General features: G+C 43.9%; 1 protein-coding gene across 1 annotated transcript in view; it reads left to right on the top strand.

Moving 5' to 3' along the window:
- Nucleotides 1–17,999, top strand: part of RETREG1 (reticulophagy regulator 1) — a 135,021-nt gene that overhangs the window by 26,405 nt on the left and 90,617 nt on the right. Inside the window, exon 2 of the mRNA XM_012758552.2 lies at nucleotides 13,498–13,604. Within this exon, the coding sequence (XP_012614006.2) occupies nucleotides 13,498–13,604 (107 nt within the window). The remainder of the gene's footprint in view (nucleotides 1–13,497; nucleotides 13,605–17,999) is intronic.

The following is a 17,999-nucleotide window of genomic DNA, read 5'->3' as shown; positions in this document are numbered from 1 at the left end:
GTGCCTCAACTTAAAAATGAAAGAACTGAGGTAGGGGAAGTGAGGGTGTTTTTCACTGGCCGTGCTGGGGCCTCTCTGTGATTAGGACCTGAAATTCATATTATGAGTCCCTAGTGGGAAGATATTTGGAATATCTCCTTGCCATTTGCAAAAAAAAAAAAAAAAATCCAAAGAAACTAACTGGGCTGCCTATGACCACGGCTTCCTGACCTTCATATGTTTATTTCTTCTTTCTTCTCCATACCTCTTGCTACCCATTTCTTCCCTGTAACTGTCGTGCATTACATTGCAATGCATGACTTTGATTTGATACTCTTTCTTCGGATAGCTCCTTTCTGTGACTGAATCTGGTCATATTTCATGGTGACTCAGCTGGAGTGGGCTGCAGGGGTTGACTGACCTGTCCTGCGTGGCAGTCCCCTTATCTGCCAAGGGAACGGGTACAGGGAGGACAGGTCCGGTGGAAGGTGTGGGCAGTACGACTGGGCACGTATTTAGTGTATACAGTAGGTGGAGCTAAGGAGCCCATTGCACTTTCCTGAGGCACTGCTGACTTGACTTACCTGTGGCTTTTCCCATACTTCCAGTGTGAGACAGCAGAGTAGATCATGCCTGATTCCATTTGGCCTTGACCTCAGATGGCCTTGGTTCCACTCCAGCCGTGCCTGTGGCTTCTCCCATTCCGTGGGCTCAAGAAAGCAAACAGAATGTGAACTCCCCGCGGCTCCTCCGCACTGTTCCCTCTGCTTCACCACCACGCCTTGCTGACCTGGGCACATTCCCTGAATTCACTGGGTTATCACGACCTATTTCTCCTAGAGCAGGGCTGTTTCCCTCCTCCACTGCACGGGCTCTTGCTGATTGCTAACACCCAACATTTCCCTGCTGATTGATGTCTTCCAGAATTCCTCATCTCCCTATATAGAAAGAAGCCCCACCCCCGTCCCCTGCCTTTTTTCCCTCTCTTATCATGCTTCTAATTCACACTTTTGGTCATCCCAACTAAGGAAATACCTCTCTAGAAAAAAAAGGCTTTTGAGTGTTAACCTCTGGTTTATAATTAATTGACATTACTTTATATTGATCCATTTTATGATGTGCTGCTGCTTTGCAAATTATTTCAAACTCTGTATTTTGTTGATTTTTAAGAAATTTATCCCCCTTCCCAACGCACATATGTTTTTTAAAACAGCTCTGAAAATGGGATGCATATTACAGTTCGGAGGATCATCATTTATTTGATAGCTTTCTTTCTTACTGATATATAATTTAATTTCACACTACATCTTCAGTCACTAATTTTGCAGAATCTGTATAAAAAGCCAGGAAAAATTAAGGCCAGTGTTAGTTGAAATTCAGAAATTTGTGATATTAAGATATTATTAGATGGCTGTCAGTGTGCCTAACTCTTGCAAAGATCACTGTTTTCCAGTGAAATGTGATGATCTGGACCTTGAATAATGTATAGTAAATCACTGTGCCTTTTAAGTTCCCCTTTCCTTTTATAATTAGAGCCATGGTAAGATTATATACAGCCATCAGAAATGAAGGACTGTGTCTAGGTGTCTTCATTTATATGTATTTCGGTAAAGGCACACAAAACCTCATTTTTGGATCTCTATTTTAAAAGAGTTACAAAGCAAATAATGCATATTAATTCCCATGTCAGAATTATGAAGGGTTCCAGTGCTTTTATCCATGGACCTTCTTTCTTTGATGACAAAAAGGATGTATATTTTAGCTGTTGGCATCATTCATTTCATGGTACAAAGTGAGTTGTGCTTTACCCAGAAATGAGGATTTGATTTTTTACACACATTTTTCGTCCCTTACCAAACAAGCTTTCTCTTCTCTTCTCTTCTCTTCTCTTCTCTTCTCTTCTCTTCTCTTCTCTTCTCTTCTCTTCTCTTCTCTTCTCTTCTCTTCTCTTCTCTTCTCTTCTCTTCTCTTCTCTTCTCTTCTCTTCTCTTCTCTTCTCCTCTCCTCTCCTCTCCTCTCCTCTCCTCTCCTCTCCTCTCCTCTCCTCTCCTCTCCTCTCCTCTCCTCTCCTCTCCTCTCCTCTCCTCTCCTCTCCTCTCCTCTCCCCTCCCCTCCCCTCCCCTCCCCTCCCCTCCCCTCCCCTCCCCTCCCCTCCCCTCCCCTCCCCTCCCCTCCCCTCCCCTTCCCTTCTTTTCTTTTTTTCTTGAACTGTTCTTTTATTTGCTTTATAAGAAATGTATCTTATTGAGCCATTCAGTTTAGCTTTGCAAAAATTCAGCATGGAGTAATAGAAAATTTTCCTTGTCAAATAGATACACAACTAGTTGGAAAACATTTTTTGTAGTTAGCCACTGAGTGTAGTTCCACTGGTGGTTGCTCTAGTACCATCACCTTCTTTTTCATCCTGTAAATTGTCCACGTAGCACAGTGCCTGTCCCCACTCTCTGGCCAGACTGGCCACTTGGCTGTAACTTCCTCCATTGCTGAGCTGAGCAGACACAGGTGTCTGCTTGGAGCAGCTGCAGTAGAACTATATGTATGGAAACCAACAAAGGGACAAGGCGTCCAAAGATAGATAAATACAAATTATATTTTATAAACATCAAAATGAAATAAGGGATATAAATGTTTCTTCCTTTAAAAAATAAATAGCAGTTGCCATTGTTAATGTTTATGTTACCATGCCACTCTTCTAAATTGTGCATCTGGATTGAAAGGTGTAAATATCAATAAACAGGACTACTTAGTTTATCGGTACTTGATATCTAAGGTGAGTTGAGGGTATATTACAGGTAGGGTATTAAAGAAGATAATTGGGCCGGGCGCTGTGGCTCACGCCTGTAATCCTAGCTCTTGGGAGGCCGAGGCGGGCGGATTGCTCAAGGTCAGGAGTTCAAAACCAGCCTGAGCAAGAGCAAGACCCCGTCTCTACTATAAACAGAAAGAAATTAATTGGCCAACTGATATATATATATAAAAAATTAGCCGGGCATAGTGGCACATGCCTGTAGTCCCAGCTACTCGGGAGGCTGAGGCAGAAGGATCACTCGAGCCCAGGAGTTTGAGGTTGCTGTGAGCTAGGCTGACGCCACGGCACTCACTCTAGCCTGGACAACAAAGTGAGACTCTGTCTCAAAAAAAAAAAAAAAAAAAAAAAAAAAAAAAAAAGAAGATAATTGGCTTGGTGTTCCAGAAGTTCTTTGATCCAGAGGTAGATGCAGCTAGAAAGTAGACAGAATGGATTGCCAGTTACTCATATGCCTGTTCAGTTACCTCGTTGTTTGCAAAAGCCACGAGTTTTGTTTACAAGTAGGAGATTCACAGGAGCAAAACCTCTAGGACAGATGAAACTTATCCTCTGTTGCAAAGGAACAAGAGTTGTTTTCAACTCTAAGGCCCACTATTTAATACCGAGCAGGGTGTTTTCTTTTACTTTCCTCCCTTTTCTCTCTTTCTTTCTCTAATATATGGAATTTTCTAATATATGGAAACGCCATCCTGGGAGCAATATTTAAATTCTCAGGAACTGACTCACAGTATTGAGAATAAATTCAATTTCAATCAAGTTCACATTAAATGTTGCTTAAAAAAAAGTTGCAATCATTCTTTACCCAGCAAAGAATCAAAACTACATGAAATGACTTATAAGTTGGAGAGTGGTGAGCTGTGACTACTTTGCTGGCTGTTTTGGATGTCATTGTAAATAAAGGTTTCTATTTTTAAAAAGTGGGGGTGGAGACAAGGAAGAGCCATAGCCTTAGCAGGGGTCTGAACAATCCGAGCACGGAAAGAGAAGATGACGGGTTCCCCGAGAGCAATTTTGTCCCCAGCCTGTGGTTTTCCTTGTGGAGCATCATAGTGGAGTGAGTGCCCCGCTCTCAGGCAGCTCAGGAGAAGCCCGTGCAGACTGATTTTGATATTGGCCAAAGCCCGTAATTCGATAGGAAATATTTCTTCTTAAAATCATGGTGCATTATGAAATGGAAATAATCTGGGGGTTACCCAGGCCCTCACAGTGTTTGAGGCTTTCTGGGGATCCTCACCTGCCTGCCTTTCACCCTCCTTTGTCTCTGAGCATGTGGCGTGGGGCTTACCTCTTAGCCGACCCAGATAACTGGATACAGACTAGTCCCATAAACTATCCCGACAATTGGTTGCTTGAAAACCAGATTAAAATTCAAAATAATGTTCCTGAATCTGGGAATGGAATAGAAAAAAGTATAGAAGAAATAAAAAACAGCAGAAAAAACTAGTAGATTTAGCCAGTACAGGCTGTGGTAATCACAAGCTAAACATGAGTCAGCCGGCTAAAGTGGTATCTTTTTTAAAGCAATCATCACAGTAAGATGTAGAAATAGGCCCTAACTTGCTAAAAGAAAGTACAATGGTGATTTACAGAACTGTACCTTTCCAACAGCAGCCAAACCACGCTATATGTCTTCATAAGACAAATGGGGTATTATTATGCACATAAAATTTTACGTACTTACATATATAGTATAGAATTGTCATATGTAGTATTTAACTATCATGATATGTATATTTATAATTATAATACATAATGTTTGCCTATCTTAGTTTCCAAATCTGGAATATCCTTTATCAGATAAATGTTATATTCTATGTCAGCCAAAAGAACATGCAACTCTTATAGTAAATAAATGATCTTTTAATTTAAAAAGGTACAGTAGGTTTTTTTTTCTTTTTATTGATTATAAAAAGCCCATCAATCTACAGAAAGATGTTTCTGGTAGCTGGAGACTGAGGGATCGGTACAAATGGTGCTTCTGAATCCTCTTGGCTCTAGGATCCATCGATGCAGTCATAGGTCCCCAAGCGAATTTGGATAAAGACAAGGGTCAGTGTCCTTTTTCACCGAACTGAAAACTACTTTAAGGAGATGAAAAGCCTTCATTGGTCACTGTGATGGGGACCTCACCTCGAAGACAGAGTGAGGGTAGGGCAGGTGGGTGACCTGTATGGCCACATAGGGCCTGGGCTTCAGGATGCCCCGCACTTGGGAACTAATGCTCTGTGGTTGTCGTCTTGCGATTCTTAGTACTTTCTTCTCTGAATCTGTGTTTTGTAAGTGAAGTGTAGGGGGACGTTGGGGCATGCGCAGGGGCCTGGAGCCTCCGCTCATGTGCAGTCCTGCATCCCACTGGCCCATCTCCCCCAGATGCGTTCTTGGCCGCCTGCTCCCTGCCACTTGGTGCCCGCCCTTCCCAGCCTCTCCCTCCCCAACTCCACCCTGTGTGACTGCCCAGGGTGGTGGCCGATTGCATCAGTGGGGAAGGTTTGTGTTCCATTTTGGCCATCTGCTCCTGGAAGGGGCCTGAGCAGGAGGGGCGAGCACCCTGCAGCTGCAAGGCAGGTGGTGTTCGTCCTCACCTTGGCCAGCGGTGAAGTGGTGCATTCAGTGGGTGACCAGGCAGGGGCCTCCCACCCGCCTCGGATCTGGGTCCTGACTGTGCCCTGGAGTGCAGGTTGCAATATCTTGGGGATCTCCTGTGTGTCTGTTTGGGGCAACAGAAGAGTAGGAAGGGGAGTGTTGACTTGTTCAGCCCAGATGCTGTCTCTGCATTTTCACTTTGCCCTGGACCTCAAAAATCATGGTGTTCCTTGAGTAAGGATGGTGATGCCTATCCACAGCCCCCCACTGCAGCATCTGTACGTGATCACTGTGCTCTCATAATCTCCTGGGCATCCTGCATGGTGACTGCAACACCCCCATGATAATGAAATCACCTGTGTGTGGCTGTTTTTGCCTCCAATTCCTTCATGGTTACCACATTTCTGTGATTTCTGTGCCTGAGCAGATCAGTAAGGTTACCCTGGGGCTTTGGCTCCAGCTGTGTCCCATGATATTTTTGGCAGAGCCTAGTGGTGTTTAGTTCTTCTGCAGAGAACTATTACATACCTCAAAGTAATTTTCAGCAGCCGTCAAGCACATCAGCACTTGCAGACACTCTTAGACCTTAGGAATGCAGTAGGTCTCAGCAAAGCATTTAGGAGAAGCTCTTATTCTGTCTTTGTGAATAATATGGAATGATAGGGACAGACATGCAGTGGCAGACTGGATTGTCTGCTGTACTCACAAAGTGCTGATTAATAATTCTAGGTCACTCTGCTAATGGAGAATGACAGGACTCCAGGACCGATCAATATCTTTGATCAGTAGTCTTGATGAGGACTGATAGCCAATGTGAAGCTGGACAAGAGAACAGATGTGATTGATGCCACCATTAGAGTCTGTAGGTTTGAATGATGGGCAGTGTCAAACGAGAACAAATTGAATAGGACATACTTTGATCCAAAAATGGCATCTGAGAAATAGAACCCTGGGGGATTTTAACTGCCTGTGAATTCAGCATAGGCCAGCATGCTGATGGAACCGTTAAAAGAAAAAAGGTGAGATTGTGGTAAAACGAGTTGAAAATTTACATCCACACAAAATCCTGCACGCAAACGTTTATAGCAGGTTTATTCATAATTGCCCCAATTTGGAAGCCATCAAGATGTCCTTCAATAGGTGAATAGATACATTTTGGTATAACATACAATGGGCTATTATTCAATGATCAAAAGAAATATGCTCGCAAGCCACAAAATCACCCACAGGAACCTTCAATGCCTCCTGCTCAGTGAAAGAAACCAGTAGGAAAAAGCTGCCTACTGTGTGATCCTATCTGTTAATACATGACATTCTGGAAAAGGCAAAACCATGGAGACAATAAAAAGATCAGTGGTTGCCAAGGGCTTGGGAAGGGAGGGATGACTAGGAGGAGCATGGGATTTTGGGGGCAATAAAACTATTCTTTAAGATCCTATAATGATGGATACATGTCATTATGCATTTGTCAAAACCCATAGAATGTGGTAAAAACTGCTCTAGAAAATAAAAATTCGAATTACAAAAGAAAAACCTGCAAATTGGTGCCAGTCTTTCCTGCTCTTTCCGTGTGAGAGTGGGTGGACCAAGGGCAGAAATGGTGTCCAGCAGCCGTTTGGCAGAGTGGTGACAGCCGGCCCCGAGCCAGGCTGCCGGATTCACATGCTGGTCCTGCTTCTTATCCTGGGCCTTTGCACGAGTTTCTTAACCTCTTTGCTCATATGTAAGATGGGGATGATGATAATACTTCCCTCAAGGTATGGTTATCAGGATTAAATGAGTGAACACATGTAAAGCTCGGGGAGCAGTGTCTGCGCTCACTGGACATCAGCTCTGTTATTCATCCTCAGTTTGGCTCTGGAGGGCAGAACTGGCACCCTTGGTGGAGGGAGGCAAAGTCAAGGGCAAACTTTCTAACTCTTAGGCTCTAGCCTCGTTGCTATCCTGCAGTTTCCTTTACGTATGCTGTCCCCCAACTTGGAATGCGTTTGTCTCCTTTCCACCTGGCCAAATCTGACTTCTTTGGGAAGTCAAAGTTTAGATGCCGCCTTCTCTCGAGAGCCTTCTCAGCCTTCCTTGTGCAGCTTTAAACTCTCTTTCCCGCTCCCACAGCATTCTGAGTAGTACTTGGGTTAAACAGAGTCGGTTCCCCGTCTGCTTTCCTGGCTTGGCAGGGGCAGGCTGGGGTTTAGTCACCACTGTTTTCCCAGCAACGAGCTCAGTGTCTGACAGATGCTCATTAATGGAATGAAAACAGAATTCCGCCCTCCCTCCGGTAATAACAGGATACTGCGGGAAATTGGATGTTTCAAGAAATGTTGTGCTCCCTGTTCTGGGGTCTGTTTAAGTAGGGAGGGTGGGTGATTGCAACTCGGGGGATTCAGGGATGAGGTGAACGTATAAATCAGGTGGCCCCAGGGCGTCTTCCAGCGCAGTGATCCTGTCACAGCGCTTCCCCGGGCGGGGAGACACGGTCCTGGCTGCAGAGCCACCCGTGTCCAGCAGACAGGGATTGCTTTTTGGATGTCCTTAGATTGGTTGGAAGCAACTTTGTTCGATTGCTTTTTTTTTTTTTTTTTGTTACTTTTACATTTTTAAATTAATAGACTATTTTAAAAGACCATTTTTAGATTTACAGAAAAATTGCAAAAATGTGCAGTTCCCATATACCTCCCCCTCCCAGCCCCCCTAAGTTTATTATTAACATTTTGTACTTGTGTGTGACATTTGTTACAGTTGATGAGCCAATATTGATACATTATTATTAACTGAAGTCCATAGTTTACATCAGAGTTCACTTTGGGTGTTATACATTCTATGGATTTTGACAAATGTGTGATGACATATATCCGCAATCACAGTATCATCCCTGAAATCCCCTGTGTTCCACCTGTCCATCCCTCCCCAGGAATCTGGTCAACCTCTGATCTGTTAAGTCTCCATAGTTTTACCTTTTCCACAACGTCATGTACTTGTGAGTTTTTTTTGTTTGTTTTTTTGAGACAGAGTCTCACTCTGTTGTCCAGGCTAGAGTGAGTGCCGTGGCGTCAGCCTAGCTCACAGCAACCTCAAACTCCTGGGCTCAAGCGATCCTGCTGCCTCAGCCTCCCGAGTAGCTGGGACTACAGGCACGCACCACCATACCCGGCTAATTTTTTATACATATGGTTTTAGTTGTCCAGCTAACTTGTTTCTAATTTCTTTTTATTTACAAAATTTGATTTTATAAAGTTATCAATTCAAAACCCTCATTTTTCTTTGAGCTTTCCATCTTAGCTGACAGAACGTTAGTTTACAAAGCTAGCAAGTTTTAACAACCACTTTTAAGAGAGTCTTTGGTCAATGATTAGTGTCATTAAAAAGTTGAGTTATATTCCTTTGAACATTTCAAACTGCATTTGTTGGCCGGGCACGGTGGCTCACGCCTGTAATCCTAGCACTCTGAGAGGTGAGGCGGGTGGATCGTTTGAGCTCAGGAGTTCAAGACCAGCCTGAGCAAGAGCGAGACCCCCCCATCTCTACTAAAAATAGAAAGAAGTTAATTGGACAGCTGAAAATATACAGAAAAAAATGAGCCGGGCATGGTGGCGCATGCCTGTAGTCTCAGCTACTCGGGAGGCTGAGGCAGGAGGATCGCTTGAGCCCAGGAGTTTGAGGTTGCTGCGAGCTAGGGTGATGCCATGGCACTCAGTCTAGCCTGGGCAACAAAGTGAGACTCTTGTCTTTAAATAAATAAATAAACTGCACTTGTAATTTGTATATTTTCTACATCCCTTTAAAGTACTTCACTGTCAAAATAACTAAGGTTGTGCCAAAGGGACTTCGGAGCCGACCTGAGTAAGCTCCCAGGGAGCGGCTGGGAGACCAGTAAGGATGTCGCTGCGGTGGACTGAAACACGGCAAATGTGTGCGAATTCCTGAGTCATAGTAACGGGGAAAAGAGAGACTGAAGATAACCAAGTTAGTTACCTTCAGCAGGCATTAAGTAACTGCCTCATTATCTCAAAAAAAAAAAAAAAAAAAAACCTGGTAAATAGAGGGAAAGAATCAAGAATTGATCCTGCCTTTCTTCTGAGCTCTGTCTCTCAGGGTAATAGACACTGGAGAGCAGGAGTTTGTCTTTATAGACGTGATCCAGCTAATACCTGAAGGAGGAAGGGAAGGGCTGTCACCTCGTGTAGCCTCTGAGGGATTTGTCACTAGGCGGTGATCATCTATGGCTGCCACGTCACAAAATGTAGGCACCAGACATCCGGACAGTGTATGTGCTTTGTGGTGGAAACACATATCACCACCTAGCATGAGGTTTTACAGGAAAAACAAATAAACAAACAAAAAAACCCCAGAACCTAAATCTTATTGAGCCTCTGGGTCCAACTGCCAATTTATAGTCTGCATGCAGGATAGAGGAAAATGTTAAACTAAACCACAAGGGTACCATGAGTGATTCCCAGAGTCTGGAAAATTTTACTGGACAAATGAGTCTGTTTCTTCCACAAAAAAATTCAAAAATTTAAGAAAAAAAAAAAAAAAAAAAGACCCAAAGATGGCAGGGCCATCAGAGGCCAGGAAACTCAAACATCTACCCATTTTGATGTATGACTTTTTCTGATCCCGTTTCATTCTGTGTGTGTACGTACATGCGTGAAAATGATTTGGGAAATATAAACCTTTACAGAATATCTGATGACTTTAAGAATTAAAATGCTTTTTTAGACATGATAGTGGTATTGTTGTCTGTTTAAAAAGACCCTTTTTGGAAGATAAATGGCAATGTTTACAGATTACATTGTATAATGTTTGGGATTTGCATAAAATAATTTGGTAGGAAGGAGCTGCCTGGTGGTGGTGGGGGGAATATATAATATTAGAAGAAACAAGACTGATTATCAGTGAAGAATTGAAACTGGGCTCATTATAATCTGGCCTTTCTTTCTGTATATGTTTGAAATTTACCAAAAACAAAAAAGTTTTATAAACTACTTCAATTGTCTAACAACTTAAGCCTTCTCAAATATTGGGTAATACCTGTAAAATGAATAAATTAAACTCATAAGTGTTTCTAAGATTTTAATTTCAAGTCACAAGTCTAAATTACTCAACCAGATATTTTAAAGTGAAACCATGAGATGGATGATCTTACACATTATAAATAATTAAAATACCAAGTATGCAAAGAGTTTTCTAAATACCAATTATTCATCTTAAGGGATTTATTTCTCAAACAATTCTATACATTATACTTAAGGCTAACCAATGCAACCTACCTAGGAATAAATGATACAGTCCCATATAGTCTCGGCATTGCCCTCCCAAGCAATCGCTGGGGTTGCCTTCTCAGCTGACTGAGGATTCTTAATGACCAAAAAGACCTTGGCCAAGATGCCATTTGGACCCTTGCCCAGGACACAAAGGGAACCTGGCAATGCCCTCCAAATGAGGTCTGGCAGCCAGGTCTGTGGGTCAAAGTCCTGTTGCTACCTAATTTTTTTTTTATTCTTTTTAAATTCTCAGTGGAAGTTTGCAACTTCCACTGAGAAAATAATTAATGGCTCTCACTGTTGGTATTGCATTACCTTGTTGTTTTTTTTTTTTTTTAAAGACACTTAAATGGCTTTCTGGTTTGCACTAAAGACCTTTAAACTTAAGAGAACTCTCTGTCTCTGCAAGGAAGTCTGTTCTAAGGAAACAGACTGGTTCCCTGTCATGCAGTGTGAGCCAAACTGTGTTACAGCTCGTTAGCGGGTCCTGAGTCAGTTCCGTGAGTCAGAGTCAGCAGTTAAACACCTAATAGAATCGAATGGAAAATATTGAAAGGCAGTATGAGATGTGAGGGTAGACATTATTTTCTGAAGCTTGTTTTCATTTGTTGGTATTTAGACGTAAATGAATTTTCCCCGGTGGGGAACCGTGGGAGCCCCGCACGCTGACAGCAGCAGGAATGGGTCACACACGAACAGGGAGGAGGCAGCCCCAGACGAAACAAACACCAAAGCGCAGCCTTGGTGAAAACAAATGTAAGGGCCACAAAAAGAGAGCAAGTGGTGGCTCATTAGTGGAGGAACAAATGCTTGTTGCTAAAGGCATGGATTATGGCATTTTATTAATTTTGTTAATTTTATGTTTTTGTCTGCTTCTCTCTATGCTCCTTATTCACCATTTATTCCCTTTTGGTAGCACAATGTAGCAACCCTTAAATATGTATTTATTGAATGCAAATATTAGTAATTAGACCACTTGTTTCAGGGGCACTTAGGGGTGGAGCCTGGGGCCTAGGAATCTGCATTTTATCCAGCTTTCCAGACAGCCAGTCTGGCGTTGTTTGCACACCAGTAATTAAGAAGCACTGATCTAGTCCACCCACTCACTTTGCTGGCCCAGGCAGCAAACCACACAAGGTTAGCATTAGAACGGAGCTAGCGCTTGGGTCACCCACCTTCCGGTGGAAGTTGGTGCCCAGTTTCATCCAGCACCTCATGCTGAGCCACTTCTCACCAGACACACTGCATGGCCTTCTAGCAGATGGCCTAGCCTTTGGGCTTCCTCCCTTCACTCCCACGTCATGCTTTCTGCCATCCCCTGGGCATTTTCCTAACTTACCCACATTTCGTTTTCCTGCTCTATACCTTTGGCTTTCTCCATTGCCTGTAGCATAAGACAAAGTGCCACAGCCTGCTTGGTGTAGCACCTTCCCCGTCCCCTGACCCTGACCTTGACCTTCTATTCATGTTGCTTCCTCTAATTGCATCCATCCTTCCAGACCAAGGTCGAGTGTCACATCTATAAAACCTTCCCTGCTTTGGAATGATTCCTCCTTCTGTGCTCTCCTCACTCTTTGCCCATATTCTAGTACAGACCTAGGACTTGCTGCGGACTTTGTTAGCTCAGCCTGTGATTGTCTGATGAGAAAGCAAGTTTAACCACTGCGGCACGGCGCTCACCGGCCGCGAACCCTTGCCCACAGCTGGCACTCACAGTCCGCACGATAGTTTGTGCTGTGCATTGACAATGAATCCGTTTTGCTCTTGTGTGATGAGGAAAGCTTTCTTTAAAGCACTGAAAGCTTGTTTTACTTTACAGGCAGCTTTACTTGTAATGTAAATCGGAATAGGTAACATATACATATATGTTTTCATTACGTTATTTTTAAATGTTCACAATTTTATTTTGATAAATGAAAAATTAGAAAAGTCAATTCAAAATTATAGACTAAAGTCCACGCTTGGCTGTGCATGTTCGTCTGTGGCTATCGACTACAGTCGACGCTCGTACCGAAGTGGTTAAAGAAGGCAGCACTCATGTGTCCTTCACTTCTCTCTATATATAGCCTTGCAACCAGCATTAAGCATTTTTAAAATTAACTTTTCTATGAGTTCAGATTCCATCAAAGTTAATATCAATTGGCAGCCTGGCCAATTAACTTGTATAAAACAGGGGTTTCAGCCTCTGGTCTCATAGGAAGGCTCAAATCTCCTTGTAACTTCTTTGCCATTGTAGTCCTTTATAAGCCCAACCCAAAAAAGTACTGCAGGGTTTGTGTGCTGTTTGTAGTAAAGCATTTTTATTCATAGTTGGTTTCCCTCCACAGAGGAGGTAAACAGGTGGACAAAAGGGCAGTGATCTTAAAGAGAAAAAGTTAGTAAATTGGATCCTTAATAATGGCTATTTTGAAGATGTGGGGATGCCGTAGTCAAAGAATAGAACAGAGCATAAAAGAGAAACATAAAACAGAGGACAGGGAGTAAAGGGCATCTGCCATACCTGCTGTGGGTCTATTCGAGGCTTTCCAGCCCATCCTGTTTCATGTCAGTTACATTCTCCATCTGCTAGGGGAGAAGCCCAGCGCTCGGTGCAATATGGGGCCATACCCAAGATAGCAAGTCTTCTGCCCAAATTAGAGGGTAGCGCAGAAAGCCTAGCACAAAAGTGCATCTGGCTCAAGTACTTTTATTTTGCTGACTTTGATGCCTATTAAATAACTCCCATGCAGTCACATGGGGTGATTTCCAAAAGTGAAATCGTTACTGACTGCATATTTTGTTTCTGTGGCAGGAAGTAAACCTAATTTTTAAAAGAGATTAAAATCCTCCAGTTGAAATAATGACCGGTCTGCTTTGCTGTTACAGGTTCCTCGCGCTGACTCCGTGGAGGGTGTACCACCTGATTTCCGTCATGATACTGGGGCGTGTTATTATGCAAATAATAAAGGATATGGTTTTGTCTAGAACAAGAGGTAAGAACACCCAGATTTCATTTTTATGATATTTAATTCTCTAGATCCTGAATTTCTGGTCTTTTGTAGGCATATTAACCAGTTAGTCCTTGGATGGGAGCAAAGTAATAGATTATACAGGCATTGACTTGTCTGTTTTCAATATAATACTTTTTTTTAACTATTTTGAAAAATAAGTTAATGATGAAAAATGAATTAATTTTAAGCATTAAGTTTAAAAGTGAGAGCTTGAATTATTATTATTTTTTTAATTTCATCATATTATGGAGGTACAAATATTGTTAGGGTTACAAATATTGCTCCTGCCCCCTCTCTCCCCCCGAATTATTTTTTAAAAATTTGCTTAAGGTGTTTTTTGAGTAATTTAACCGTATTAGAAATCTGAGTCAACCTTTTCCATATTTGAAGGGGCCTTGTCTACCCATGTTTGAGCTACTTTTTTGTAAATGGGCAAAAAGCCCTCCTGGGAGTAATTGAACCCTATGAGCCTAAAGGTAAGAAGGCAGATTTGATGGAAAGTGCTCAAGAGGAGGTTAAATGAGGCGTTTCGTTACACCAAATGTACCCCCAAACGGAGGGATGCTCTCGGTTGAAGTCCATGTGTGTCGAGGTGCATGTGAACTGCCCGGCATTCTGGTCCTGGTGGGGAGACTGAGGCCTGCGTTGCGGGAGGCACCCTTCTCTTCCCTGTTGCCAACTTGAGACAGGGGTATAAGCGGTTATGGACTTACCTTCATATCTTCCGTGGGTCTGCTTTAAATCCAGTTTATATTTTAAGACTATCCTGTTTTCAAACCAAATCATCATGTAAACCGTTTATAGAAAGGTTGTTTTACATTGGCGTGTTTCCAGGTTTGAGGGTAATTCCTTCCCAGTGCTCTGGGAAGACACACAAATATGTTTTTGTCCAATTAATACTTTTCATGCATCTGTGGATTTAGGTTATATTCTTGTGCACGGTCTTCCTTCTCTCCCCTTGCCCTTCATCTTCCTTTCTTCTATTTCAGAGAACAGATAACTACCTCCCCAGCTTTTAGCCTTAGCAGGCCCTTGCTCGGACACCTGTTCGCCGAGGATGTCTGAAACCACCTGGAGCTGGCCCTCTCCGTGCGTTAGGGCTTTGTCAAGTCGGTCAGATCAATCCGTGGAGATTGCCGTGTTTCAGCCCTGACTCATGACTGATAGAGCCCGTGTTTCTCAAATAGGCTTTGTGATATTTTCACCCTCGTAGTACCTCCCCCACGGGACTCTTGGAAGATAAAGCCACTCACACATTTATCCGCAGCCATTTCGGCTCAGCAGAGCAAGTTGACTCAAAAGCCAACCAAGCATCTCAAGCCAAGCATTTTCGATGTGTATCAAATCTGGCTGTATCAGGTCACAGCTGGGAGAGGAAAGGCACAGACAAATGTAGATGCCCAAGGATCAAATTGAAAGACTTCAGAACTGTCCTTTTCTCACTCCTAGCTCCTCACACAGAGATCATTTCCAGTGTAGCCTCATGGGCTTGATATTGATGCAAATGTGGACATTTCATACAGGAAGCCTTTACATTGCAAAGTTCCGTCCTTTAAAAAAATTGAGGTGGTAGAGTTAAAAGAATCCTAGCCTAAGGAGTCTAATTCTTGAGCTAGTTCATTTCATTTCCTAGCTGTGGAGAAGCCACATAATAGACTCTATTTGTTTCCTATGGCTGTTGTAATAAATTGTCACAAACTCGGTGGCTCAAAACAACGGAAATTTCTTCTCCTATAGTTCTAGGGGCCAGTAGTCCAAAGTCAGTATCACTGGCCCCAAATCACGGTGTTGGCAGGACTGTCTCCCCACCGGGGCTCTAGGGAAGGATCTGTCCCTTTCCTCTCCCAGCTTCTGGGGCTGCTGGCACTCAGTGGCTCCAAGCTGCATCACTGCAGTCACTGCTTCGTGGTCACACAGCCTTGTGTGCTGCCTGTGTCACATCCCCTGTCCCTCTCTGGTGAGGGCACTCGCGGCTGCATTTGGGGCCTACCCGGACAGTCCGGGATAATCTCCTCATCTCGCGTTTCTCGACCTAATCACAAACGCAGGGACCCTTTTCCCATATAAAGTAACATTCACAGATTTCAAGAATTAAGACTTGATATCTTTATGAGCTGTTATTCAGCCTACTGTACCCTCTGAACCTTTTTGTCTTGTAAAATGGTAGAACCCCTCCTCCGACCACAATGTTTTTTATAAGGGTCAAATAAAGGCATGAAAGAGAAATGCCTTCAGCACAGTGACCGGCCACTTTGTTCTGCTGACGCAGCCCTGGGGCCACATGGGGTTTGTCCGTGCATCGGGCGGTCTGTGTCGAGCCCCCTCGTGTCACCGGCTCTCGCAGGCACTGGGCTGCCTGCGGGATCCAGACACGCTCCACCCCGTGGGGCAGGCCTGTGTCAGGGGCTGCTCTTTCTGTCAAAGTTTTCACCGGGTGACATTGCTCCAAGTATAGCATTTCTACTGCAAAGGAAAAAAAAAAAAAAAAGAAATGGGAATAATCACTCTGCGTTCCCAGAGCTCTTTAGCCTGTGGCTGAAGAAACAAGGGTGCTGGCTTCCTCCTCCTCCTTCGGTAAAGTCTTCTGGGACAAAGACCCATTTGAGCCCCGTGAATAGCTGGCAGGGGCGGCACGCGCAGGCCCGGGGCGCAGGGCACGACTGGATGGACTGGTCTCTGCAAGGCGCAAGTCAGATCCACACGCAGTTGTGGTCACCCCATGGCTTCTGTCAGAACTGCCGGCCGCTCTCGTTAGCTGTCTCGGCTTACAGCAATGACAACAGCAGCGACAGGACAATGGCTTCATCAGGGCCTCTACCTCCTGCCCTCTCTCTCACCTTTGCTGCTTCCATATTTTTTGGCTAAAGATATTAAACTTTTATTGTTAAGAGTTTAACCGTACCCCTCCCCCCAGTTACTTTTTTTTTTTTACTCTGTTAACAAATTTTTAAGTGCAAAGTTGCCTGTATGCTCACTGCTGTACAGCAGATCCCTGGAACTTTCCAGCATGGATGGCTGGAGCTCTGCACACATTGAACAGCTGAGTCTCCCTTTTTCCCTCCTCCAGCCATTCCTCTTTCTGCTCCTCTGAGTTTGACTGCTCCCGGTTATTATCTTCGATACCATCCTACATGCTTAATATGAAATAGATGGGCAAAAAAAAAAGCAGAGATACATCTTGTGAATTGACTTTGTGAGGCCGACAGGAACTCAGTCTCTATTTTGTGAGCCACCTGTGCAAACAACTGCCCGCTGCGATGGGTCTCTCTTATTGGTGTGCGCCTTGAACTCGTGCTTGCCTGCATTAATGCCTTTGTTTAGGCTCTGGGGAACTCTTCTGTGGCCTGGAAAACTCCTCCTGCATCCTGAAACTTTTCCTTAACCACCTTTTCCCTGTCTCTCATTGAGATAGAACCAGTCATTTCTGCACCTGGCTCCCTTGAAGATCCTCTTCGGCTATTGTCCTGTGCCATGAGAGGGGGGCTCAGCAGGTGGCCCTGTGGCTCCCCCGGCCACCTGTGGAGCATTTGCAGCCACTGCCTCTTTACACCTTCCCTCCTGTGAAATCTCCACTGTCCACTTACGCCACACCCTCAGAACCCCGTTGCTGTTCACTGTGGACCCAGTAGGGATGGGGCCCATGAACTGTAGTCCTTCCTGCACTCTTTTCTGCCATCCCGACTTGTACCCTGATGGCGGCTTGTCTGACAGCCTGGGTTCGGTCACCTGCTAGGTAGCCTCATCTTTGACCTTGGCCTTTGGTAGTACCGTGTCTCTAATACCCGTAGAGTCTGAGAGTTGGTTCTCAGCACACACCCTCTCTCTGCTCCTCCCTGGCCTCTTGCTCCTGTTGAACCAGGTTTTTGCCCATGAGTTTGACTCTCTCCCTGTTCAGCCTTTTGCCATCCATACTGTCCCATAGCCTTGTCTTTGGCCTGACTTTCTCCCTCTACATGGCACCTGTCTAATCTCTGCTCGGTGATTACAGAGATGCTGTCCATACCATTCTGAAGGTCCTTGTTTCCTTATCCATCAGCCATACAATTTCTCCAATTTTTAATAATAAAAGGAGCAAGCAAACATCCCATACCATTATCTACTTTCTCTACTCTTGAATTCAGTGTTGTTAGAGAAATGTCAGATGACAAGACAAACTGACGCCTTTAGAATTTAGTCTATCCAGCTTTCCAATTTTAGTTGAGACTTCACTACTGCTCACAATTCCCTGGGTTCTTTTAAGTTGTTGATTTGTCTTTACAGGCCACCTGACTCCAAAATGTGTGAAGCAGCTTATTAGGAACATAAAACGCAAAATTGTTTAAAAGAGCAGGACTCTAACGTGGTGACCATGATTGAGCAATAGGTTTATCCTTGTGC

Source organism: Microcebus murinus, chromosome 11, assembly GCF_040939455.1.
Source record: "Microcebus murinus isolate Inina chromosome 11, M.murinus_Inina_mat1.0, whole genome shotgun sequence".
In the NCBI taxonomy this organism is placed as follows: domain Eukaryota; kingdom Metazoa; phylum Chordata; class Mammalia; order Primates; family Cheirogaleidae; genus Microcebus; species Microcebus murinus.
This window is presented reverse-complemented; position numbering and strand designations above follow the sequence as displayed.